At 41.6% G+C, this 27491-nt stretch overlaps 1 protein-coding gene across 3 annotated transcripts in view; it reads right to left on the reverse strand.

Moving 5' to 3' along the window:
• The window catches only part of IL6ST (interleukin 6 cytokine family signal transducer), a 44209-nt gene extending 17740 nt beyond the window's left edge, over positions 1-26469 (reverse strand). For 2 of the 3 annotated variants that reach the window (XM_040977546.1, XM_040977548.1), the window contains exons 1-7: positions 26264-26469; positions 13577-13744; positions 10380-10458; positions 8036-8341; positions 6761-6884; positions 1878-2041; positions 1222-1376 (exon numbers count right to left, since the gene is read on the reverse strand). In XM_040977546.1, the coding sequence (XP_040833480.1) occupies positions 1222-1376; positions 1878-2041; positions 6761-6884; positions 8036-8341; positions 10380-10443 (813 nt within the window). In that variant the 5' untranslated portion in view covers positions 10444-10458; positions 13577-13744; positions 26264-26469. The remainder of the gene's footprint in view (positions 1-1221; positions 1377-1877; positions 2042-6760; positions 6885-8035; positions 8342-10379; positions 10459-13576; positions 13745-26263) is intronic. The other variant, XM_040977547.1, reaches the window with a different exon arrangement.
• Positions 26470-27491: the final 1022 nt, after the last annotated feature.

The raw sequence follows: 27491 nt of genomic DNA on the forward strand, positions 1-27491 counted from the left end.
AGGAGCCCTGGCCTTCCTAATCTTCCCATTAGATGCACACAGCCAGCCCCCGGAAGGAAGCCGGGGAAGTAAACAGAGAACTCACTTCTCTTTCCCTTCTCTGTTCTGCCAGTTAACCAAACTCAACTAGAGAGCTGAACAAGTAGGAACCCACACATAACTGCTACGATATTAGTGGAGCAGTTGAGGCTAGAGTGTAGATCCTGATAGTTGAAACAGGAAAGTCAAGGGAAAAAAAGCTATCATAGTACATTAACCTGGTTTCTTTCTTTCTTAACTATTTCATTCATAAAAACCTGGGCATCCAGAAGATAGAAGAGATTAAACACAGATTAAAAACACTCTGGCTCAATCTAGAACTGTGAGGTTTCAATGGAATACAAAGAGATGCCAAGTTTTGGCAACTCAATTCATATATTAATAAAACATTTGAAAGAATTTATGTATGTCTCTGTACAACCATTTTTTTTTCTAATTGTATTCTGAGCCCTTTAGGTAAATGTGGGTGGAGAACAGGAGCACGAAAGGTCACAGACTCAATTCACCTAGAAACTCATATGGCTAAAAGCGCAGCAACAATAAGGTTGAAGCCAACTGTTGGTGACAGAGAAGCACGGCAAAGGACAGCACAGCCAGCTCAGTGCTATCCCAAAGCTCCAGGTACCTCGGACAGCTTCACCTCTGACTACACTACGCTTTTTTCTTTCCAACCTTAGAAATCCCCTAGCAATCTCCTCTATCCCAAGGGTTGGAAAGCTTTTTATGAAGGGCAGATGGAAAATATTTTAGGCTTGTAAGCCATCCAGTTTTAGCTACTTAACTTCTCCACTGTAGCACAAAAATAGAGGTAAAATGTAAGCAAATGATTGTGGCTGTCTTCCAATAAAATAAATTACAAAAATAGGTGATATGTTGAACTTGGCCTGTGGACTATAGTATGCTAAAAATGTTTTGTCTTACTCTTTATTTTCATTCAAGTTAATTCTATTATGACTTGTGTTTCTTTCACTAAAGGACCATCCAAATGCTGTTCTATAAAGCTGCATCTCTAGCATGGTTTACTTCAAGGCTACATACACAGTAAAGTTATATATTCCAACTGGATGTCCGCCTGTCTCCCCTTGCTTTATGCAAGGAATGCAAAGAGATGTTAATACACATAACCAAAACGTAGTTAGTGGCTGCAAGAAAAATCTGAATAAATGGTAACTTTCAATTTACCTGGTTCCAAGTTGAGGCATTTTTGGTCCTATACTGAATGTTATACTTCAGTCTTATCACGTTCTTAATGCTTGGATTGACCCAGGATAACTTTAAGATACTGGACAGTTCCTCAGAATTGCTCACTGATAAATTGTGAGGTGGGTTGGGCTTCACTGAGGAATAAAAATAAATCTGAATGTTTATCATGTTTTGTAACTTTGTAAATAAATACTGTATATTTTTTTTTAGCTATCCTTACCAAATGAACCACATTCTCTGAAAGTGATATTATGCTACACCATGCAACAGAAAGAAAAGGCGTCTGAAGAAGCTAGTTTTGAAAACAGCTTAACTTTGCTAATCTTTTCAAGTTCAGGCACTAAATACTTAGGATATATCAAAAACTACAAAAAAACATGGAACAGATATACTGTGATTGTAAACAATATAAAATATTTGAGAACTGGGCAAACACAAGATCATATTCAAAGGAAAAACAGCTGTGAATGTTGGGATTAGGGATGGTTTTCTTTTTCCAAGTTATATTTAACACTGATGACAAAATGGCTTTATAAGAAAAATCAATTAAGTAAATGTTCATTTCTAAATTAAAATCTGAAAGCTTGTAAACCCTGTTTAAGCTAATAAACTCCCAAATTTAGAGTTATAATTACCTTTATCCACAGGATCAAAATTGATATGATCTGATGCAACAGTCCCAAAGGCATTCTGTGCTTCTACCCAGACTTCAATGTTCACAAAATACACAGGATTATAAACAACACACACAGTAGGGGCCTCACGTTTTGCTTTGCAATCAGCAAACTTCTCTGTTGCCCTACATATAAAATTGGAAAAGTTATTAAAAACAGATGCAAAAAATTAATTATTTGAAATGTGAGAATGTTGTAGTAAAGTTTGCAATACATTGTTGACTAAAAAAATTTTTTTCATGAATTAACCAGCCATTCTTTTTTTTTTAAAAGATTTATTTTTATTATTTTTTTATTGGAAAGGCAGATATACAGAGAGGAGAGACAGAGAGGAAGATCTCCCGTCCCATGATTCATTCCCCAAGTGAACGCAACGGCCGATGCTATGCCGATCCAAAGCCAGGAGCCTCTTCCTGTCTCCCACGCGGGTGCAGGGTCCCAAAGCTTTGGGCCGTCCTCGACTGCTTTCCCGGGCCACAGGCAGGGAGCTGGAAGGGAAGCGGGGCTGCCGGGATAGAACCGGCGCCCATATGGGATCCCGGGCGTGCAAGGCAAGGACCCTAACCACTGCGCCACCGCGCCGGGCCCAACAAGCCATTCCTTAAACTCAGTTTGATACAGTTGAAATCACAAAATTAGGTTCAAATTTTAAGTTTAATACTACTGTACTCCAGAATTTTAAGCTCCACTCTCACTGAATCATCTATCAAAACTACCTACTTCCTTGTGACACCTCTTACCTGCATTACTATGTTCCAAGACTCCCAATGGGAAGCTTGAACCCTACATGTACTGTGGTTTGGTCTATAGATGTAGTTAGGAGATACCATTAGGCCACCATGGACTTTTTGATGAGGTTACAGCAAGATCATCTACTTTGGGCTATCCAGGAACATTCAGTCATGATTGAGGTCTTTCACTATCGAAGTGCCTTGCTTAAATCTAGGAGAAATGTTATGAGGCTACTTCAAAAATGTCATGAATATTGAGTAATGTAGAAAAAAAAATAGCATGATTTCAATAAAGCTATCCTTTAACTTCATTTTTCCATAATTTTCAAAAAGTACTTGGTATAATCAATCAAAGGTTTTCATCTTTAACTCATGAAAGCACTGCTTGGAGGCAGTCGTTTTGCAATCATCTGAGTAATGTTAATGCTATGTTTCATCCCAGGATTATAATGCATATTTTGGTTGTTTGCTGTCTGTGAAACTTGAAACACTGACAGATTTTCGTAATAATCACATTACTAGTTTGGCGTCATTTTCTTCTCTTCACCTTCCTTTTCCTTATATAGATGATTTAACTGTCAATTCAGTTCCTTATTTGTGATCTTCTCAATGGCCTTCAACAGATTCTTTAAGTCTATTGGCAAATCCTTCTTGAGCTTGTCTTGCCACAGAGATTTTCCTAACTTCCCCTGGAATCTTTTAAGATCATTTGACACTTTACTCTCAGTCCCTCCAGTAGGCATTGATAGCTTGCTTTAATTCAAATGTGATGAATGTCACCCTGTGCTGACACACTGGAGGATTCCCAGCACTGTATCAGTATGTGCAAACCAGGTTATGCATCAACTGGTGATTGACAGTGATCAAACACCAGGCAGGTGTGTCACACCCTTAGTAGCCAAATGATGCCTCAAAATTTTAGTATTGGCATAGCACAGAGTCAGGACGGCCAGGTGTATTGTCTATTACTATCAGGACCTTACATTCCAACCCTTCCTCTCTGAAGTACTTGTTCTCCTCTTAGAAGCAGCACTGCTGGAGCCGCCCCATAAAAATACAACTCTCACCCATGCTTCCTGGTTATGCTGCCTGAGAACTGGCAGATCACTGTTTGAGACTGTGGGGGTCCTTCCTGCTGTGTGCTACCCCTGACTTTATTGTAGCTCCTACAGTGATGTCACATATTACTATAGCTTTTATCACAAGTTCATATATTTGTTCCTTTTTTTCTCATTTCTCCACCTTTTTATTTTTTATTTTATTTTTTAAAATTAATTACATTGCATTATGTGACACAGTAACCATGTCATTTTCTTTCCTATTAATTTAAGACCTTTTATTTTTTCACAAAAAGGTTTTTCTTCAAAGGGCCATTTGGTTTTTAGCATCATGTGTAGGCCAAACAAAATTACCTACTTAAAAAATTAGCTTGCTATTGGTTCACAGAGTTTTGAGCCCTGCCTACAGCTGTGTTGGCAGGGTCAGACCAAACGATTTCTCAGCCTCTGTAAGAGCCTGCAGGCCGGACATCCCCTGCCCCTGAAAAGGAAGCATTGCACAGCTTCTTTTCAGCATTTCAGAATCACCAGTCTTGTGTTTTAGTTACTTTATTAGGTAAATAACACAGAGAATATAAACCCGCGGGCAGTCGACCTGGCAACTGAGAAGGCCAATGATGCCCAATGTGCCCCCTGGTGGGCGAGGTAAGCAGCATCAACACTCCGGGCAAAGGGATGAGTCACATCAGGAAGGAGCTGAGCAGCACATGATGGCACCAGAGTGGCATGGGATTGAAAGCTTACAGATTGCTTATGTCAGGAATTTTCCACTTAATATTTTCAGATTGAAGTTGACAGCAGGCAACTAAAACGGAGGTAAAGGGGGACTACTTTGTTTTTCGCCATCACTGAAACAGCATCCTTATTTTACCAGCAGTCTACATCACTAAGCAGAAGACTAGAGAGTAGGGTCTCTTACTAGTTAACCCCAATTATAACTGTGATTTCTATCATATAAAGCTTTGTATTACTTTTTCATGTATATAATTTATAGACTATCTATCTATGGCAAACAATGTGTTCCCATCTGCTGGCTAATTCCCCAAATGCCTGTGACAGCCAGGACTGTAACATGCCAAAGCCAGGAGCCAGGAACACGCTCACATATCCCACATGGATGGGAGAGATTCAATCAGGTGAGCCATCACCTGCTACCTTCCAGAACCTACACCAGCAGGAAGCAGCAACTGACAGCCAGAATCAGGAACTGAATCCAGGCACTCCTAAATAAGGCCCAAACATCCCACTTTTTTTTTTTTTTTTAAGATTTGCATTGTTTTTATTGGAAAGGTATTTCAACAGAGAGAAGGACATACAGAGAAAAGGGTCTTCCACCTGCGGGTTCACTCCCCAAGTGGCTGCAATGGCTGGAGCTGAGCTGATCCAAACCCAGGAGGCAGGAGCTTCCAGATCACACGTGTGGATGCAGGGTCCCACTGCTTTCCAAGACTGTTCTCTACTGCTTTCCCAGGCCACAAGCCGGGGGCTGGATGGAAAATGGAGCAGCCAAGACATGAACCAGTGCCCATATGGGATCCTGGCGCATGCAAGATGAGGATCTGGCCACTAGGCCATCATGCCGGGTCCAAGCACCTCACATTTATGTGATGACTTTTATCTCAAACTAAACATTTCTTAGCTCTTTCTTCAAGTCTCAATGAATTCCCTCAGCATCCAGCTTATAGGTCCTAAATATTTTTTTCCACACAAAAAATGGAACCAATACTCCTTGGGAAATGACTAAGATGACGGTCAGGTGAGGAAAAACATGAGGAAATATATAACATGGACCTAGAAAATGACACACCAAAAATCATGTAACTATCAAGAACTAAGCAAGATTCACCAAAAGGATTCATGAGCCAACCTGAATAAACTTCCACTGACCAGAGATCGACAATTTAAGCAATGTTAAAGAAGAACAATAACCATAACTGGGTTAATACATACATTTTTTTTTTAAGATTTATTTACCTTTATTGGAAAGGCAGATCAGATTTATGGAGAGGAGAGACAAGGAAAAAGATCTTCCATCCACTGGCTCACTCCCTAAAATGCCACAACAACTGGAGTTGAACTGATCTGAAGCCAGGAGCCTCTTCTGGGTCTCTTACGTGGATGCAGGGTCCCAAGGCTTTGGGCCTTGGACCACATGACAGACCCAGCAAGAAATTCCAAGCTCCTGGTTTCACAGCAGCTCAGCAACGAGTAATGGCCAAAGAAACTGTAAGGACAAACAAGGAGGGAAGGAGCAGAACCTGCAGTCTGAGAAGCTTACAGACCCAGATCTGCAACATACAGAGCTCATCCAGACACTGGCGCAACTAACATGTGACACTGACAGGGACAGTGACACCAACCAAAAAGCAGATGATAGCAAAATATCAGAAATTACTTATGGCCGAAGTAGGTATGTGCGGCTATAGCATCTTTAACAAAAGAAAACAGTATCCTGGGTCCAGTGGCAGTGTGGCCTAGCAGCTAAGGTCTTCGCCTTGAATGCGCTGGGATCCCATATGGACACCAGTTCTAGCCCTGGCAGCTCCACTTCCCATCCAGCTCCCTGGTTGTGGCCTGGGAAAGCAGTTGAGAATAGCCCAAGGCCTTGGGACCCTGCACCCATGTGGGAGACCCGGAAGGAGGTTCCGGGCTCCTGGCTTTGGATCGGCACAGCACTGACCATTGTGCTCACTTGGGGAGTGAGTGAATCATGGGATGGAAGATCTTCCTCTCTATCTCTCCTCCTCTCTGTATATCTTTGTAATAAAAATAAATCTAAAAAAAAAAAAAAAGAAAACAGTATCCTTACCTTCTGATTACATATACTAAAATATTTATGGATGAGATAATATGAAATTTTCTTGAATATGGGGTGGATGTTAAGTATATTTAAAGGCAGACTATGAGCTGATCACTGCTGAAACTCAGTGTTGGGTGCCTGGGGATTTTTCTTTAACATTGTTTATTTTTGCATTTTTTATCATGTGACAAAATAAAAATCCCAATAAAAATGACCAACCAAATAAACCCAACAAAGAACATAGAAGTAACTTACCATTCAGACTTTAAAGTGAAGTTTGTGTCTAGGAATGTCTCCCTGCCAGGATTCCACTGACACACCATCACTTTCTTATCCTCATACACAATGCAGTTCAAGCCTGTTGGTTTTTCTGGAGGCACTAAAAGGAAAATCAACATTTAAAAACATTTTATATTCCCAAAATATGCAACCATCTAAAAAAATACCTAAATTAGAAAAACACAAATCCAGACTAGAAGTATGAACATAATGCTACAAACTAAACTTTTTATTCCAATCCTTGAATTCTATTTTAAGTAGTAACATACAGGTACTAATGAAATTGTCATTTGTTTTAAATTAATTTTCTATATAAAATCAACCTTACTTATAACTAGATTAAAATATCCTTTGATTTCTCCAGTAAGCATGTTTTTTATAAAGTAGTGCTTACATATACTGAGGAAATTAGCAGAATAATAACCCATTTATATTTCTCTTATTACTTTTCCAAACTCTACTAAAATAAAAGCAAATGCTGAAATAAAGTTTGGGTGGAGGTTGACGCAGTGGCTCAGTGAGCTAGCTACTCCTCCGTCTATAGTGCCAGCATCCCATATGGCCACCAGTTTCCAGTCCCAGCTGCCCTACTTTCCATCCAGCTCCCTGGCTTGTGGCCTGGGAAAGTAGTGGAGGACAGCCCAAAGCCTTGGGACCCTGCATCCACGTGGGGGACCTGGAAGAAGTTCCTGACTTTGGATCAGCTCAGTTCACCTGTTCTGGCCATTTGGGGAATGAGCCAGTGCACGGAAGATTTCTTTCTCTGTCTCTCCTCTCTGTAACTCTAAAAAAAAAACGAAGGAAAGGCCTAGGCGGCAGTGTACGTATTCAGTAACACACTTTTGGACTGCAGTAAATTCACTTTCTCTACTCTGGCCTTTCAGGACTTTCTCCATGATTTATTTTCTATCATCAGATAGATGCTTGGCCTGTGCATTTTATCAGTAATTAAAGGATATTAAAAGTCTGTATGGATATATTCAAAGATTTTTAATTCAAGACTACTTTTTTGAGGGGGTACCGTGTCGATATATTTTGCTAGAAAACTGTCTAGTGGTTTAGCTTCAGGAAATGAGTTTATTCTCTGGATTTTTTTTTTTATATGAACAATGCAAATACAGTTACTATTTCTAAGCTGCTTTTTTTTGTAATACATCCAAAAGTCCACAAATTACTGTTTTTCATAGAGATCAACAAACATTTAAAAATAAGTCATGACAAAGCTTGAAATAAGACAAAAACAAAACTTACATCCTGAAATCAGTGTAACTCCATAAACATTCTGTTCAATTTGTCCAAAGGTAAGAATGTTGCAAGTGAGCTGAGCATTTAATGCCGTTATATTTGTAAAGGTGACACTGCATGCTGTTCTGCTGATGACAGTATACTGTTCCTTGGGAATGGTGAAATGGTTTATTTTCCAGACAATATAACTAGCATTTACATGAAATTTTTTCATGCATTCTTCCTTTATTATACAAACTGCTGTGAAATTAGAACCAATTTGTACAAGCGGAGATTCTGGGGTGATGTGGCCACATGTATTTACAAGTACATCTGAAAAGAAACAACAGAAAACATAAAAATGGAATAAATTTTTCTGGTACAGCTCTCAACACAGAATCCTCAATCTGCAGTAGAGCACATCTAAAAACAGAAAAAATATATACAAACGAAAAGAGTTCAAATTTAATACGGTCAGAACTTATAAGGAAATGAACAAATAAGGCAAATATGAGCTAGCTTAAGCAGAACCTATTCCAATTTCAGCCCACGGGATAACATTCCACATAGGCTTCAACAGGATTCCTATTTGTCTATCAGCCATCCTGGCTCTTGATTCAGACAGAGGGTCTAGACTGAACTCTCCAGCAAAGGGGAGGTGCCAGGCTCCCCTCCTCTGCAGCCTGCAGCACTGCTGAGGCCTGGGGCGAGATGGGAGCACACACAGAAGGCACATCAGTCTAAGGACTAAAATGTCTGCTTTCCGCATCAAAGCTCCTGGCTCTGTCTCCTGGCTCCAGGTTCCCAACAACTGCAGTCCTGGGAGGCAGCAGAGATGGCCCGGGTTGTTCGCAAGGCGCCCACACGGAAGACCTAGACTGCATTCCTGCCTTCTGCTTCTGCTCTTGTCCTAGCCCTGTCCATTGTGGGTAGCAGTACTATCACTCTGTTTCTCAAATAAAAAATTCCGACAGCAAATGCAATTCCAAGGAAGTAGTAACAAAAAGTAAAACAGAAAAGGTTAGAATAATTCTCACAATAAACATATAGAACAAAATTCTGTGACAAAAACAAAGAATTGGGGCAGGAATGGTGGCTCAGAAGGCCAATCCGCTGTAAGTCCTGGCAGCCCATATGGACACCAGTGTAGTGTCTCAGCTGCTCCACTTTGGATCAAGCTCTCTCTCTCTCTGGGCCTGGAAAAGCAGCAGAGCATGCCGCAAGACCTTGGACCTGAACCCACGTGGGAGGCTGGGAAGAAGCTCCTGGCTCCCAGCTCTGAATCAGCTCAGCCCTGGCCAATTTGGCCACTTTGGGAGTGAACCAACAGATGGAAAATTTCTCTGTCTTTCCTTCTCTGTAAATCTTTTTTTTTTTAAGATTTATTTTTTATTATTTTTTTTTATCGGAAAGGCGGATATACAGAGAGGAGAGACAGAGAGGAAGATCTTCCGTCCGATGATTCACTCCCCAAGTGAGCGCAACGGCCCGATGCTATGCCGGTCCGAAGCCAGGAGCCTCTTCCGGGTCTCCCACGCGGGTGCAGGGTCCCAAAGCTTTTGGGCCGTCCTCGACTGCTTTCCCAGGCCACAGGCAGGGAGCTGGAAGGGAAGCGGGGCTGCCGGGATTAGAACCGGCGCCCATATGGGATCCCGGGCGTGCTAGGCGAGGACTTAGCCACTTGCGCCACCGCGCCGGGCCCTGTAAATCTTTCAAATGTAACACTGTGTGTCACTTGAAGCTAATTCCCGAATACAGAGAGTGTCTGATTTAAAGATGTGCTGCTCAAACTACCAGCAACGATAACTATTTCTTCCCCCAGAACTCTCTCATCAACTGCTTTCTTTCTATGTCATATTCACATGTCCACTAATCATGTGCTTAAATGTCAATGGGAAATAAAACTGCTGAGGGTTTTAACATTTATTCTTAGCTTCTGTTTCTATCCCATTACAACTAGATCTCACAGGACTACGAGGCTATGGACTAGAGATGAACGATACTGCCCAAGACACCTGTCCATTCTAGTATCATAATCACACTGAGGGAACACTTTTGTTACTTAAGGAGTAAAATACTAAGAGTTAACAGACTCTCTTATTAAAAAACAAAACTTTACTTTTCCTTCCTTACCTTAAAGTTATTGTTAGTATAGCTAAACATCATTTAGGATTACTGAATGACTGCTGTAACTCAAATTACACAAAACAGATTATCAAAAGTATGTTTACCTATTACAAGTATTTTAAGACAACATAATGATCCTAAAAACAATAATAACAATTACATAATTTATTAAAAATAAGCTTAATTGTATGAACATATATAAACTCAATTTATGCAGTGGGGAAACAGATGTCATAAACTTTACTTGTGGCCTCAGTGGTGAGAAAGATGAAGAAGGCTTGCATCAGACATGTCTGCCACCCCAGCATCTTGCATAGATATTTCTGTAAGACACATACAATATTAGCTTTAAAATTTTTATATGCAAATATGTAATCTTTTATTGCTATTTTCTAGAAGATGATAAAATCCTTATGAAAATGCAGGAAACAAGTTTAAGTTCTCAGGATGCTTTTTCTGTGTTGCCACCAAAAGTATGAATATGTAAATTATCTATTTTAAGGTTAATTAAAAGATTGATCCTGAATTTTTATATATGTAATATCTTACTATTAGTAAATAACTGACACTGAACTTCAGAGATAAATCATTGCATGGCAAAACCCAACGCAATTTATTGAAAGATACTTGACAAGGGAATATAAAGGTCTGTAACGCACAGCATGATCACAGCTTCTCCTGATAGAGGGAAAATATCTATAATTAACTCATAGGCAGTTTACATGAAAAGGTCATGTCAGTCTCAGAATGAGATGTAAATCAAAAGCTTCAAAATTATGCACTTAAAGTTGAATTTACTGTTTATACAACAGAAAAACCCCACACAGAAGAGGTGACTGAGCTGGTTCTGCAACATCAGTCAAAATTAAAACAGATTTGAATCTGATGATTCTACTTTTCATTTTTGAATCTGATTATTCTACTTGATTTTATTTCATTTTATCTTAGCAAAGCAAAACACATAAAGTCATTTATTGTAACACTTTTTAACAAAAAGGCTGAAGCAATCTAAATGACAGTATACTCAACATAATATATATGTAGTTAATTAACAAAAAAGGAGGAAGCGCTATGCATATAACTATCTAAAACACATTAAGGTACTGTACAGGGTATCTGCTAGCAGTTGAGAATTATATATATATATATAATATCTAATATATAATATGTATTAGATATATATATGCCTGGCATGAAGGCTCAGTGGCTAAATCCTTGATTTGCATGCACTGGGACCCCATAACGGCGCTGGTTTGTGTCCCAGCTGCTCCACTTCCCATCCAGCTCCTTGCTTGGGGAAACAGTTGAGGATGGCCCAAAGCCTTGGGAGCCTGCACCTGCATGGCAGACCAGGAAGAAGCTCCTGACTCCAGGCTTCAGATCAATTCAGCTCCAGCCATTGCAGCTGCTTGGGGAGTGAACCAGTGGATGAAAGATCTTTCAGTTTGTCTCTCCTCTCTGTAAACTTGCCTTTCCAATAAAAATAATTTTTTAAAAAGCATATGCATAAAACACCTCCAGAAGAATAAAATGTTCAAATACTAGGCCACCAGTCTGTTTGAGACAACACGGAGGGAGGGAGACTCTGCACCATTAAAAACTTTGTTTTATTCCAATGCTGTACCACTGTCCATAGCATTTACAGAAAAAGTAAATGTAATTTAAGTCTAAAGTATTTTATGCAAGCCACAGTTAGTTAAGGCACTGACTGCAATGCTGGCATCCCATGTGCCCAACAATTTGTGTTCTGGGCCTGGCGCAGTAGCCTAGTGGCTAAAGTCCTCACCTTGGGTGCCAGGATCCCATAAGGGCACCAGTTCTAAACCTGGTGACCCCACTTCCCATCCAGCTCCCTGCTTGTGGCCTGGGAAAGCAGTCGAGGACGGCCCAAAGCCTTGGGACTCTGTACCTGCATGGGAGACCCGGAAGAGGATCTGGGCTCCTGGCTTCAGATCGACTCAGCTCTAGCCGCTGCAGCTGCTTGGGGAGTGATTCAACAGAGGAAAGATCTTCCTCTCTGTTTATATGACTTTCAAATTAAAAAAATAAATCTTAAAAATAAAATTGTGTTCCAGCTATGCCACCATCCAGCTCCTTTGCTAACAGCTCCTGGCCTTGGCCTGGCCCACCTCTGGCTATTGTGCCATGGTGGACAGTGAAATGAGCCGAGAGAGGATTTCCAGCTCTTTCAGAAAACAGTGTTTTTTTTTTTTTTATCAAACATGCAAATCAAATTTGACTCTACATACTCACAAATCAAGCAATGGTCACTCTGCAATAAAATTACTTCATAAATGGACAATATCAGAAAAAAATATATAACATTGTACCTGCTTTTTGCATAAATACTAAAAGTCACTTGGTTTCATAGTCTAATCCCAAGAGATGAAAATAACAGCAGCACTAACTACCGTATTCTGTGCAATATCGTCAACTTCATTTTGAGGCTTGTCTTGCTTTAAAATGAACAGAACTGACACCACACTGCGTATTTCCCCCACTCCTTTCATTCACTGCTACCAACAGCCAGTTTAAAATTTTATTAAAAGTATCCTCTTCATATGACACATGTGATGGTTTTATAATGCATGTATTGATTTTGAAATATATTATCTGGAAAGCTCTATGAAATCAAAATAAGCCTAGTAAGCACAGACACAGGGCAGGCTGAGCCCAGAGCTCAGAGGCTCTCCCGCGACAGGAACTCTCCAACTGCAGTGCTCCACCAGGCAGGGCAAGCAGAGGGGCGCCGGTACACGCCAGAGGGGATCTGCTCTGCTCCCTGAGCAACAAAATGCATGAGCCACTTTCTTAGAACAAATTCAATATTATCTCTCTAGTTCTTCATTCTGATTTACTTAGATCTCCATAACTTTTCTCAAGTGGGGGAAAAGCTATGGAGTTATAATTAATATTTAATAGCTGTGCTCTCCAACTACAGACTTTTTGTAGGTTTAAAAATTCTTTTCTTTAAAATCTAACCCAAGGACAGAATGAAAATGCATAAATAATATATTCGGATATACACTGCATGTATAAAATTATTACTATAGTAATATTACTACTGTCATTGGAGAGCAGTACAGGAACTACAATTGTCAAATTAAAGGAAAGCAACAATTGTTAAACAATTATGCAGAGCAGCATCAGGATGAGGGAAATTTCTATGGCACCTTTATAGTACTGAACTATTGTTTTTTAATGCAGGACTACTTTTAATAAATCTTCAAAATGTCTGCCATACCTGTATTAAACTAATTATTAATCACTTTAAGAAGCATCCAGATTCAGCTCTTCCATTAGTAAAAGTTAGAGTTCATATTAACATGTATGTTACACAGAATGATTTCATGTAAATTACAGCAGTCCCCCCCCCCGATATACTAGAGAAGCTATAATTTTACAAAAGCACAAAGCTAAGATTCAGAAATGATAACTTACCCAAATCACACAATCCGTAAGTGAAGGAGCAGGGCCTTGATGCCAACTCGTCTGCCTCCAAATGTCATTCTCTCTCACACCGGTCCCCTGGAAGGCGAGGGGAAGCCTGCTCAAAGCCGGCTGCGATGCTGTTCGTTACATGCACACTTCGAAAATCCCTGCGACAGACTATCAGGTTTACACTAAGTCAATCTATTTTCAGATACCTTCTGAGCTTCAGAATACAGTAATTCCATAAACACTTAATGAGAGTATTAAACTACTCTAGTGTCATGCTCTGAAATGCATCTGCAAACATCATTGGCTCACCAATGTCTAACACCAACTTAGTGTGAATGTAACGTCTTAGAAATACGAAAGGTGCATTTTGCAGGTTTTGACAAAAGCAGTTAAAGCAGTTATTTAAAACAACATACCTTTATCTTGTACCAGTGCTAAATTAAGTTTGTTGACTACACAAAATAGTTTGTTACTTTTTTCAAACGATTATTATTATTAATTTTTACTACTTCTCATGATACAGTTCCATAGGCTCAGGGATTTCCCCTTCTACTCTTCCCATAACCCCCTCCCCAAGACTGTATATTTGAAGGGCAGAGTTAGAGACACAGAGCCACACCGCTTCATCTTCCACTGACTGCTTCATTCCCCAAACAGCTTCAACAGACGGAGCTGGGCTAGTGTGAAGCCAGGAGCTTCTTCCTAGTCTCCCAGGTGGGTACAGGGACCCGAGCGCTTGGACCACCTCCAGCTGCTTTCTTAGACACTTTAACTGGGACCTGGATTGGTACTTGGGCATCCAGGACTTGAATCAGCACTCATAAGGGCTGCCAGCACTGCAGACAGCAGCTTTACAAGCTATGCTACAGCATCAGCCCCAACATTTGTTCAGTACTACACTAACATCTAGCATCAGTGGCTCTGTTGTGACGTAAGGTAACTCCAGACACACAAGGAGATGAAGCCTCCACTGTTTCACACACATTAAACGCTGCATGGTTTTATAAGAAATTACATTTATAATAAATAATTTTGAAATTTCAAAAAAAAAAACCTGCTGAAAACAAAGTGAGAATCTCCCATAAGCCCACTAAGAGGTAATGATTTTGAGCATTTTGGTACTCTTGCAGACACACTTCCTAAAGACGCTCAACACTATGCAGCAGACCTCTTTTTAAATTAATACACAGAAAGTATATACTCCTTGCAAACTTTGCTCAAATCTACCTTCTCAGATATCTTACAACTAGCCCTCTTTGCTTATCCCACTCCCCTCCCCCCTTATTAGCTTCTAAAATATGCTGGCAAAATTCTCTATAAACAACAAACAATAAATAGTTTAGTGTCTGTGGTTGTCTGTCACAACCAACCATTTCTGCTTTTAAGCACAGAAGCAGCCACAGATAAACAAAAGCATACGGTTGTGCTCTAATGAAACTTTACTCACAAAAAGTTGTAGCGGCACTGGTTTTGTGGGGTCTGCAGTTTGTCAACTCTCTTCTAAAACACAACATTATTTTGTTTATTGCTGATTACGGGCTGAATCATGTCCCCACCCTGTCCCAATACATACAGACATCCTAACACTCACTACTGAAAACGTGGCCCTGTTGGGCCTGGTGCAATGGCCCTACTGGCTAAATCCTCCCCCTTCAAGTGCTGGGATCCCATACAGGCACTGGTTCATGTCCTGGCTGCTCCACTTCCCATCCAGCTCCCTGCTTTGGCCTGAAAAAGCAGTGGAGGACGGCCCAAAGCCTTGGGAACTGACACCCGTGTCAGAGACCTGAAAGAAGCTCCTGGCTCCCGGCTCTGGACTGGCCCAGTTCTGGCCATTGTAGCCATTTGAGGAATTAACCAGTTGATGGAAGACCTCTCCGTGTCTCCTTCACATGAATCAATCAATCTTTGTCTAATCTAAAAATCACAGGGGTTTGCTTCTAGGAGCTTTGTAGTTCCAGTGTTTACATTTCAGTTTCAGAATTATTTCAATTTATATATACTGTGAAGAATTAAAATTAATTTTGTCTATATGGGTAGCTAAATGTTCCTGAACCATTTGTTGGGAAAAAACTACCCTTTCTCCAGTGAACTACCTTTGCATTTTGACCAAAAATAATAAGTAAATAAATTAGTTATTCACAACAAACAATCTTCCTTATCTGCAGAGAATGCATTCCAAGACCCACAGAAGATCTTATAAATACTACCCTTTTCCAGGAATTCAAATTGGAAATGAGGAAGACAAATGATCCCTGTTTGCAGACTTGAGTCTACACAAAGGAGAACCAAAAGACTCACTAAAGAAACTACTGGAACTCCTGAGAGTTTGGCAAGGCAGCAGAGTACAAAAACCAATGAAAATAAATCGATGGCCATAGCACACATAAACCACTCCATGGCTGAGAAAGAACTTAAGAATATTCCTTTTCAAAATAATGCAAACCTTAAACACCTCGGAATAAACTTAACCAATGACATGGACAACCTCTATGATGAAAATTACAAAACACCAGAACCAGAACATGAAATACAAGACATGCAAATATGGAGAAATTATTGTTTCTGGGCTGGCATGATCAATATCACCAAAACGTCCATATTACTGAAATTCATATGCAGATGCAGTGTGATTCCAGGAAAACCCTAACAGCATTCTCAGAGTTGGAAAAGACACAAAAATTCATCTAGAAACACAAGAGACCACAAACAGCCAAAGTTATCTTGAAGGGTAACAATAAAGCAGGAGGAATCATGGTTCTAGATTAGGATATACTGAGGGGCAGTGATAACTCTAGAAACAAAATACTGATGGAACAGAGCAGAAGCTACAGGAGGAAGCCCACGCATGTACAGCCAATTAATCTTTGCCAAGAGAAATGAAAACAACCCAGGGAACAAAGGCTGGTCTCTTCAACAAATGCTGTTGGGACAACTGGATATCCATTTGCAGAAGTAACAAACAAGACCCCCATCTTCACCTCATAAAAAAAAAAATCAGCTCTAAATGGACCAACGACCTAAATCTGCACCCAGAAACCATCAAATGATTAGAGGAAAACATTAGAAAGCATTCTACAAGATATAGGTATAGGTAAAGACATCTTAGAAAGCCACCAAAAGCACAGGCAGTCAAAGGCAAAACAAAAAGTAGGACTACATCAAATCACTAATTGTCTTGCTGACTGCAGCTTTATATGTCTAGAAATGAGTATCTGTGCACTTTAAGTGTTGGTCCTCGTAGTTAAGGGCACTGGGTGGGATGCTTGGTTTTGACTGTAAGCTGTCTTTCCGAGTCCAACTTGCTGCTGCTGCACACCCTGGCAGGCTCCTGTGATGGCTCAAACACTTGGATCCCTGAGGTCCACCTGAGAGACTGGACTGCACTCTGGGCGCCTGGGTCCAGCCTGGCCTGCCTTGGCTGTTGTAGGTATTTAGAGAGTGAACCAGCAGATGGAATGTCCCTTCTGTACTTCTACCTCTGTCTTTAAGTAAACAACTGAGTGCTATTCTTGTTAAATGGAATGTTAGATAAATGTCCATCATGCCAGTTTAGTTGACAGTGTTGTTCCAATTTTCTATACCGTGATTTTTGTTTGTTCTACCAATTACTACTGAAATATCCTAATACAACTGTGATATATTTATTTATCTGTATAGTTATATCAGTTATTTCCCCATATATTTTGAAACTAATTTGGCAGGTAAGTATTAAGTCCTCTTGACAATCTCAACTATTATCATCATGAAATGATATTTTTTACTCTTGGCAATATTTGCTCTGAACTCCATTTCAATTTCTCTAGTTATCTACCCTTTTTTTTTTTAATTAGGGTTATCATAGTATGCATTTTCCTGTAACAAGTTCAATACTTTGTATCTAAAGGACTTCCCTTTTTAGACAGCATGTAATTGTATCTGACAATTTCTGCTTTTTAAAATAGTGTTTTAGAACACATACATTTAATCTGATTTCTGATATGGTTAACTTTAAAGTCATTTTTGTATTTTCTTCTTAGTTTTGCTTTTAATCTGTTGTTCATAATTAAATACAACATTTTAGGTCTTATTTTCCCCTGATTAACTTAGTAGTCCTTTTGTTGTTGTTGTTATTATTTTAGAGGCTGTCTCAAGGTTTAGGATATACAAGTCTGTAGTCTATCTTCAAGTGACATTATGCCGGCTAATGCATTTCTTCCTTCCCAACTTTTGTGATATTTATATATATATTAAAACTCAACAGCAAGCATTTATTATAAGCTGGGGCCAGGAGCAGGACTAACCATGTCTCTGATCTTCCAGTAACTGGTACATACTGCAGAATCAAGCTCAGGACTTCCTAGCAAGATTTCCTGGGAGACTCCACAGCTAGCTAGATCAATGGGCTCAAACCCTGGCCTCAGGGAAAATCATAAGGACAGGCGGTCCAACCTTGGAGCACATGTGGCAGGAATGGGCCACTTCAGTAGCTGACACCTGTGCAACAGATGCACACACAACACAAGCCAGCCAGCAGGTCCAAGCCAACAAGAGAGGTCAAGTACCTCAAAGACGGAAACCAGAACAGGCTGAACATCTCTCTAGGCAGTTTTGCAGCAAGTACCTAGGTCTGTGGATATGCTGAGTAGACATGGTCAGCCAACAGACCTGAGATTTTCTCACATCTGGTGCAGTGAAGCTGACAAGTTCTTGAACTATCAAGGCCAAGTAACACCCTTGGGAACATTCTTCCCCATATCAGGGTCTCTAAGAAGACATAAAAGCACCATCTCTACCCCTGGCCGTTGATGCAATTTGAGAGCAAGGAATGGGACTCCCGCTCCCCTACAGACACAGTAGAAAGGAAAAAAAAATCTTTTTGGAGACAGTTATCTCACCCACCTTTTCCCACACCTCAGTCCTCCCACCCTCAGAGGCTCACACGTGTATGAAACCTCTCACCTATATAATGAATGTTAAAATTATAAAGAGCTATAAGAAAAAGCCTTACCTAGTTATCTGTGTGGTTTCTATTTCCAGAGCTTTTAACTCCTCTACAGATTAAAGTGTGGCTCCAATATTTTCTTGCTTGCATTGTTTTGAAAAGTAGATTTATTCTTTGACTACTGCTCCTTTATATGAGAGTCCTCCTTATTGACGCTCTTGGAGTGTGTTGAACTCCTTTTCATCAATACTTTTGAGTAATTTGACTATGGTGCACCTTAATGCAATTCTCACTACATTCCTTGTGTCTAAAGTCTGCTGAGTTTCTTGCACATATCGATTTATAGCTTTTACCAAAAGCTATACTGTGTCTAAGATGAATAATTTTCCCTAGTATTGAGGCAGGACCCTTCTTAATGTCCTGTGAAACAAGATGCTTTGCTTCTGACTTATGAGAACAGGCTCTATTCTCCATTCTGTGGGAAGGCCAGGGATGGGAAATGGTACACTATGCTAACACAAACCCTTTCAGGAGGCTCTTCCCTTGCCTTTCCATAGTTTCTTTATATGCATGAGTACTTTGCTGAATAATTCAGAAGTCTTCTGAGACATTCCAGAGTTCTCTCTGTAGAGTCCCCTCTAGACTTCCCTTGTAATTCTATCCATGTAGCTCTTCCCAGCCATCTTGTCAACTCAAGAATGTCCACTGGACTCAATCTGAGCTTTTCCTGTCAAAGCCAAACCCTGAAAATTCAAGGCAGTGGGCTAATGCAAACATGCAGTGCACTTCATTTGTTTCTCATCTCTCCAGACAATCATCTGTTAACCCAGTATCTTGATTATTATTTCATACACTTTTTCTGGTTTCTGGTTACAGACCAGAAAGTAAATCTGGCCCTCATTACTCTGTCTTGGCCAAAATTACAATATGCACAGACGTCTGGATAGGAATTAAAGAAGGAATACATAATATACCTATTATTAACAGTGTCATAAAAAAGGCCAAGGAAGGGCAGGTGTTAGGGCTCGTCAATTAAGCTGGCACTTAGGCCACCTGCCCCTTCCATCAGAACACTGCTTCAAGTCCCGGCTGTTCGGCACTTCAGATCCAACGTTTGCTAAAGTATCTGGGAGGCAGTGCATAATGCCTCAAGTGCTTTGGCCCCTGGCAGAACCAGATCAAATTCCCAGCTCTCTGTTCAGAACCTACATGCTTCACAGTAACTGCTGAATAAAAGGCAAAAGCAGCTGCTATCAGGGTCATTCTTGTTGTTTATGTCTTGCTAATTCTATCCTAAGTAATACTACCAGGAATCTATAGTAAGTGCCTACAAAACCAAAGCAAAATTCAGAAGCATTCCTATTAAAGTGAGGATTCAAATAAGACACTTAAAGACATCACTTACTAAAAACTGTGAGGGAGTTTAACTCAGAATTTAATAAAAGTTTTAAAAGTAGAGGTAATGATCACCCAGCAGGGGATGGAAACACGATGACAGGCTATCCGGACTACCTAGATTGAAGCACAGGATTTCAACAGCTCTTCTGCACACCAGTCATAGCCAATCTGAAAATGGATCAGCAAAAATTCCACTCGCAAGAGGACCAAAAACCATAAAATGAGAAATTTTTTGAAATCTAAGCACAGTTCTTCCATGAACTTTGGGAAGATCCCCTTATATATACCAGCTCAAAATGCTTTATACAAAAAACACCTTTTAATTTCATTTTTCCATTAAGTATTTGAAAGACTATCATATCTGAGAAAAAAATCTAATCAGTACTATTAAAGAACTTTATGGAAAAAATTCATAAAATATAACTAAAAGTTGTATCAATAAAATCTAAGTATCATGGGAGAAAAATGTCAATATATCCTCACAAGTTAACATATAAATGATACAAATTTTAATCAAAACAGTTTATTATGAAACTTTGAAATCACTTAAAATTTAACTCATTAAGGAAGAAAAGCCAAAGGAAGCCCATTTTCCAAGATGAGGAATAAAGAAAGAGCAATTGCTATAGCATCTGCTAAGATACACTATAAGTGTTATTTGTACAGCATTTTAGGTCAGTGCAGAAATTAATTAATAACACCGGGAAAACTGATCCCACAAGCAGAAAACTGAAGCAGTAAACTATTTCATCACAGACACAATCTGTCTTCCAAGACTGATTAAGGAACTATATGGCAAAAGTAAACTCTGACGCATAAATTTGAAGAAAATACAGGAAAACTTGAGAGACCTTGTTACAAATTACTACTATTTCAGCCAAATGAAAAGGTTTGAAGAATACTTTCATGAGCATTCATACTCTGATCACTTAAGGAATAAAATAGTATAAGTAAGACTGAAATCCACTTTAGCCCTCACAAATTCAAAGCTTCGAGAGGCAGAATATGCACCAAATGCTGCAGAAGAGCACAGAGCACACCCAAGTCAGAGGGCCCAGAAACGCCTAGTGTAAAATAAGGGCATGGGTTTTCTGAACAAAGCTGCCAGCAGACTCACAAGCTACACCTTTTCTTGACTTTGCCAGTGGCAATCACAGATCACGCCAGTGTACCAACCAGAGCTATGTCATCTGATACAGTTCTTGGTGAGTTTATTTTGCATCAGGGAATGTGGGACCAGTCCAGAACATATGAAACAGAACATCTGAACAAAGACTGTGCAGGTATGAATCACACCAATAAAAACAAATGTTTAGGGGCCTGGTACAGTGGCTTAGCAGCTAAGGTCCTTGTCTTGAATGCTCCAGGATCTCATATGGGCACTGGTTCTAATCCCAGTGGCCCCACTTCCCATCCAGCTCCCTGCTTGTGGCCTGGGAAGGCAGTCGAGGACGGCCCAAAGCCTTGGGACTCTGCACCCATGTGAGGGACCTGAAAGAAGAAGCTCTTGGCTCTTGGTTTCAGACTGGCTCAGCTCTAGCCACAGTGGTCACTTGGAGAGTGAGCCATCAGATGGAAGATCATCCTGTGTCTCCTCCTCTCTGTATATCTGACTTTGCAATAAAAATAAATAAAGCTTCCAAAGAAATGAATGTTTAAAACCAATGTATAACATTAATCTATACTTTGGCCATATTTAAACAGATGAAGCTCTTATTCATAATTAGTTGACATTTCTTACTTAATCTCACTGTTAGACACATGACAAGAAATGGAGCCTAGTCACTGTGACAATTTCACAAGGTATCTAAGGCCTCTTACATGTTAATCAGTTTGCTTCCTGATTTTTTCATATCACATGGCTTTGGTGTAACCATATTATGCACTTCCCTGTCTCCTTTATTTCATTCTCTGATAGTATTCTTTCTCCAGGTTTTCTTTTTTTTTTTTTCTTTTTTTTAAGATTTATTTTATTTTCATTGGAAAGTCAGATATACAGAGAGGAGCAGAGACAGAGAGGAAGATCTTCCGCTCAATGGTTCACTCCAAGTGGCCACAATGGTTGGAGCTGAGCCAATCCGAAGTCATAAGCCAGGAGCCTCCTCCAGGTCACAGAGTCCCAAGGCCTTGGGCTGTCCTTTTGGCTTTCCCAGGCCACAAGCAGGGAGCTGGATGGGAAGCAAAGCCACCAGGATAGAACCAGCGACCATACGGGATCCTGGTGCGTGCAATGTGAGGACTTTAGCCACTAGACCACTGTGCCAGGCCCTCTCTTGGTTCTCAATGTAGCTAAATAAAAGCTACTTGGCATCTACCAACTTCTCTAAAGACCTATGTCTTCAAGTACCAGCTTCATGCAAAATAATTTCATGAATTCTGACTTGGATCTTAAATACAAGATACATATTTTCTTAGATCTTCTGTCACTTAAATCAATTTAAGATGTCTGAAAACAGATATGCACACATTTATGTGAACATAAATACATAAATGCATATTTTAACAAACCACAGGGATTATCTTTTTCTCCATCTGTAATCAACCCATCCTTTTCAATTTTCCAAGTCAGCTTGGACTCCACAGATCACCTATCAATCACACGTTAGCTTTTCTTAGTTATAAACCGTAACCAATCTTCTAAAATGTTTTTTTCCACTGTCTTTTCTTAGTATCCTTTACCATGACAACTTAATTTGGGCACTGGCCATCCATTTCATCACTTAAAATAACCTTTCAGCTTCTAGTCTTTTTCCTTCTTTCCAAGAATTCTGAACACTACTGGTGGATGAAGCTCTAAAACGCTGCTTTAACCCATCACTCCTCCTCTCACAAGTCTGTTTAATAATGACAAATATTTTAGTTACTTAAGATTCTAAAACTGTGGCTTCAGAATGCTGTCCAATCTGTCTTTTTCCAATAACAAAGGCTCTCTAGTCAAAAAACAATTCTTTCCTTGGACTTCTCCCGGAAGCCAACCTACCACTACACTTCCAGAGTATTGCCTGCAATCCAGCTTTTACTCCAATCATGCTAAAATTATTTCTGCAGTTTCCCAATTGCAAAGCAAATATTTAAAGTCCTTCCTTTGCCTGACTTCATCATTCCATTCACAAGTTGTTCTTACCTTTCACAATTTCTTATCCCAATTGCACCTGCCCTCTGAAGCCACAGCCATGACCACACTTCCCTAACATCTTGGGTTTTTTTTTTTTGTTTTTTTCAGTCTGTGTTCCAGACTGAACACTGATCTCTGGTAAATATACTTTTACAATACCTTTACTAACACTGCTTTGCAGCACTGTTTACACACCAGATGAAACATTTTTTCTTCTGTGGAATTTTCCCCTGCTGTAACAAGCACTTATTCCTAGTGTACTCTCTCCCAGTTCCCAAACAAGAATCACAGCTCTGTGCCGTAACTATTTACCATGTTTTAACACTGTCAGCTAATTCTGTGAGGCACCTACCTACTGGACAATCAGAAGCAGGTTTTAAAAGACCTTCTAGTATGGTCTGATTTTATTCACTGTTACATATACATACTATACAAAGAGACATATACATACTACACATACCATTATTAGTAGTTCATATTCTGAAGCCAGGCTATCTACGTACAGTTTTTGGATATATCAAATCAATCTTTGAATGGGTTCCCTACAAATAAAATGAGGATGGAGGTGTGCATTTGGCAAGCTGTTAAGAAGTTCACATATTGGGATTTGGATCCTTGCTTGGGTTCTCGGTTGCAATTTCCTAATACAGACCCTGGGAGGCACAAAAAATTGGATCCCTGCGGACTTTGGGAGACCTGGCTTGTGTTCATGGTCTTGGCTTAAGTCTGGGCCAGGCCTGGCCTTCATAGTCATTTGGGGACTGAACCAGCAGATGGGGGCTCTATGACAATACTAACTTTAAAAATTTATACACCGGGGCCCAGTCTGGCACCTTAGCAAGTCAATCCTTCACTTGTGGTGCCGGCATCCTCTATGAGCATTTCTGATTTGAGCACAGTCTGGACTGGGAGAGTGGCAGAGAATGGCCCAAGTCCTTGAGCTCCTGGACCCATGTGAGAGACTTGGAAGAAGCTCCCGGCTTCTGATCAACTCAGTTCTGGCTGTTGTAGCCATATGGGGAGTGAACCAATGGATAAAGATCTCTCCCGCCCTTGCTCCTTCCCTTTAAGTTAACAATTTAATAAGTTAAATATATATATATTAAAATGTATTTAAAAAACAGTAGAAGCCAATTCTCAAGACTGTAAGGATTAAATGCATTAACATGTGCAAAGTGCTCAAAATAGTCACTGGCAGGAAATAAACATTAAATAGGTGTTAACTTTAATAATTAATATACCTTGCTTATTCCTGAACCTTTCCCACAGGCTGGTTTTCGGCCATACTGTGTCCTTAACTCCTTATCATGAATGGGCTCTTCGCATTTTTCCCTTTATGCAAATCTCAGCCATGTTTCAAAGCTGATCTCTGGTAAACCCATGAACAAACCTTCTCTTACTTAAACACTCAGAGTGTGGTTGGTATCATCATCTAATTAAAACTGCCTTGAGTGCTTATAACTTTTCACCTCTATCGGCCAATTTCCCTGCACATTTTGTGAAGAGCTGAAGACATTTCCTGTGTCCCGGGGAGTTCCTGAAGTGCGCAGTACGCGTTCAGAGTTCACTGTGAACAATAAAACCAGCAGAAAGGCCAACTTCGATCCTGCTGCTTGGCAATCACAGAAATGCAGAAGCCCACGACAGCATTCCAGACTTGTCCAGCAGCCAAGCCGCAAGGTAGTAAGGCCAGGGAACTCTAACCCCTTAAAGTGAGCAGCTCTGGAACAGCTGGGGGGATTGGGGAGGCCCCCCAAGCTGAGGGAGAGGAATTAAGGGGAGCTGCCTGGAACCCCCAAGAGAAATCTGTCAGCCTAACAAAGGGACTGAAAATATGAGCTAGCCATTTGTTTCAGAGGCATCCTGAACCTGCTGTGACACAAACTTCAGAGTTGTACAACACTCAACGTTCACCCTAAGATTAAACTGGGATGCAGATTCTATTGGGGGGTGGGGAGAAGTAAGTAATTCCTGACTGACAACACTAGTCACTGTGTACAAATACGGCGCAATAAATGAGCTGGCAGCAGTTATCAAATCCCAAATTACCTGTAAGAAAATTAAACTAGTACTGTCAACAACAGACGTCAAAGAAAACTCGGGTTACAGCATCTGACATTCCTCCTCACCTTTCCCGGTGATTAAAACCAAATGCTCAAGCTTATCACCAAAGAGCAACACCTGAACGTACAATTGACCTTAGTATCAACTTGGTTCCGTAAATGAGCATTTCGGCTCGCACCTCCCCCCTCGGTATTCACAGAAGTTTAAGAAGACGCGGCTGAACAGCTCAGAGGGATTACCTGAGCCAACAATTTCGAATTAAAAGTTATCCCACCTCGAAGCTGGCCATCCCACACAGTCTAAAGGGCTTGTTTACAGCGCGCGGACTAAACCAAATACCCCCCCAAATCCTTCTAGAAGCTTCACACTGGCACGCTAATAACTTATCTTAAAGCGCTAGAACTGATGAATTGCCCAATACCACAACCATCGATTTCTTTCTTTTTGGGGGGGGGGGGAAAGGTGGTCGATCTCATTTTTTATCTGTGACTTTTGGGGAGGGGAGGCAGGGGATTTTAAGCAAATGCAGTTCACCCACCGACGAGCAGAGCTCTTTACTTCTAAGGGATCAGGAGAAACGCTAAGATGACCGACCGGCGGGTCTATGGTCCTTGCGATCGAGCGCTACGTGGGGTTTGTAAGGAATGGCTGGATGTAAGAGATTCAAGCAGGAGAGAACGTTCGCTAACGTGTTTACAGGCTGTGTGAACTTGCAAACAGCGTGCAAACCTACTACAGCTGTAGCGTGGAAAGCGCGGCTCCGAGGAAGAGGAATCAACCCCCGGCTGGAGAATCGGCGTCAAGTGCGGGGGCTGACGGAATTTAAAGGACGCCGGAGACAACGTGGGCTCTGGGGTCGCCAAAAATAATACCAAAGGGGGCGGGGGTACCACTCATGACAGGGAGCTCGGGGTGGGGGGGCGGCAAGGGATGTGCGTGTGCCAGAAGGAGGCGGAGGGTTTGAACTCGGGGTGCGGGGAATCGAGGGGATGAAAGTTGTCCAAGTCGAAATCAGAGGTGGAAGCCGCACAGAGAGGAAGGAATGTGGGGATTTCCAGGGTCGGGACCGACACAAGTCAAGGTGCGCGCGCGGGGCCCGGCGCCGCTCGCTCGGCCAGGGCACAGGCCCGCTCCCAGGCCCGCCCGCACCCAGCCCGCTCCTCGGCCGGCCCCGGCCCCTCCTCACCTCAGGCCGCGGCGCCTCGCTCCTCCGCGACTCCACCAGCGGACGCCTGCCTCGGCGTCAGCCCGGGTCGGGTCCGAAGCCGTCAGCGGGGGAGACGACTCGGAAGCCCCTGCCCTCAGCGCTGGGCGCTGGGCAAACTTGCCCGGCCGCTGGCCGCTTCCCCGACCCGGCGCCGGGTCGCTCGCAGCTCCGTCCACTCTGGATGCGACGCGCGGACCTTCTACCGCGACGGGGTGCTGCGTCCATCTAGCCCCGCCCCCGCGGCGCTCCCTGGATGCAACCTGAGTGCTGATTGGTTTTAGCGAGTCCTGGGGCCTCCGGGCATTGGCCCAGCGGCTTGCTCCACGACGAGGGGGCGGGACTTGAGGCGGCTACGATTCCCGTAACGCAGCTCCCGGCGTCCCGGATTCTGGCGGCTGCGCCCGCGTCGTCTCTCCCAGAGATCGAAGGGTTCCCCCCACCTCCCCTTTGCGGGCGGAAGGAGCGGAATGTTCCATTTTTCCGTGGAATAACGGGTCATGAACCGAAGCCCGGGTGCTTGCCTGCGCCTGCCGTCCTCATTTCTCACCCAGGCGCTTTCGGCCTCCGTTTGCGGCGCTCCTTTGGGGCCTTCCCCGAGGGACTCAAAGCCGCGAGGGACCTGCAAGGCTCCCCTTAGGGACTTGGGGAGACCTCAGAGAGGCCCGTGGGGAGAAAGGGAAGGACTCGGTGGCCGAGAGTGTGGTGGTGGCTTCCTTCCAAGTTTTATATAAATCAATCTTGCCAAAGGATTTTAAGTTAGTGAATTTGGGTGTGCCTGATAAGTGAACCCCAAGAGGATACCTGCCAAGAAACTAGTCTGTTCTCCCCAATCGAATTTTTTAAGAAAGTGAAAATCAATGTAGCTATAATTCAGCTTCATACTGTGTGTGTTGTGTGTGTGTGTGTAAAACACTATAGTCTCCTTGAAGGCAATGATGGTTTCATGAATAAGTGATACCTATGAATTAACAAAGTATGAGGGTCATTACATTGAGGATTCAGCTGGAATAGAAGAGATCAACTTGACATCTCTTAGCTGTTGCTCAGGTAGTTTAAAGCCAGAGCGAAGCAGCCCTGAGCAAAGGGGTCAGCCCTTGTGGGTGTTGCCGCACCTGCCGTCGCATTCCGGGCTTGCTGCTGCCTAGGTTTAACCTACACCATGTGACCGGATTGCTTTGCCCTTCACGGAAGCTCTTATTTTTTTTTT

This window comes from Ochotona curzoniae, unplaced genomic scaffold (assembly GCF_017591425.1).
Source record: "Ochotona curzoniae isolate NIBS_2020 unplaced genomic scaffold, NIBS_Ocur_1.0 contig_2754, whole genome shotgun sequence".
Taxonomy (NCBI): domain Eukaryota; kingdom Metazoa; phylum Chordata; class Mammalia; order Lagomorpha; family Ochotonidae; genus Ochotona; species Ochotona curzoniae.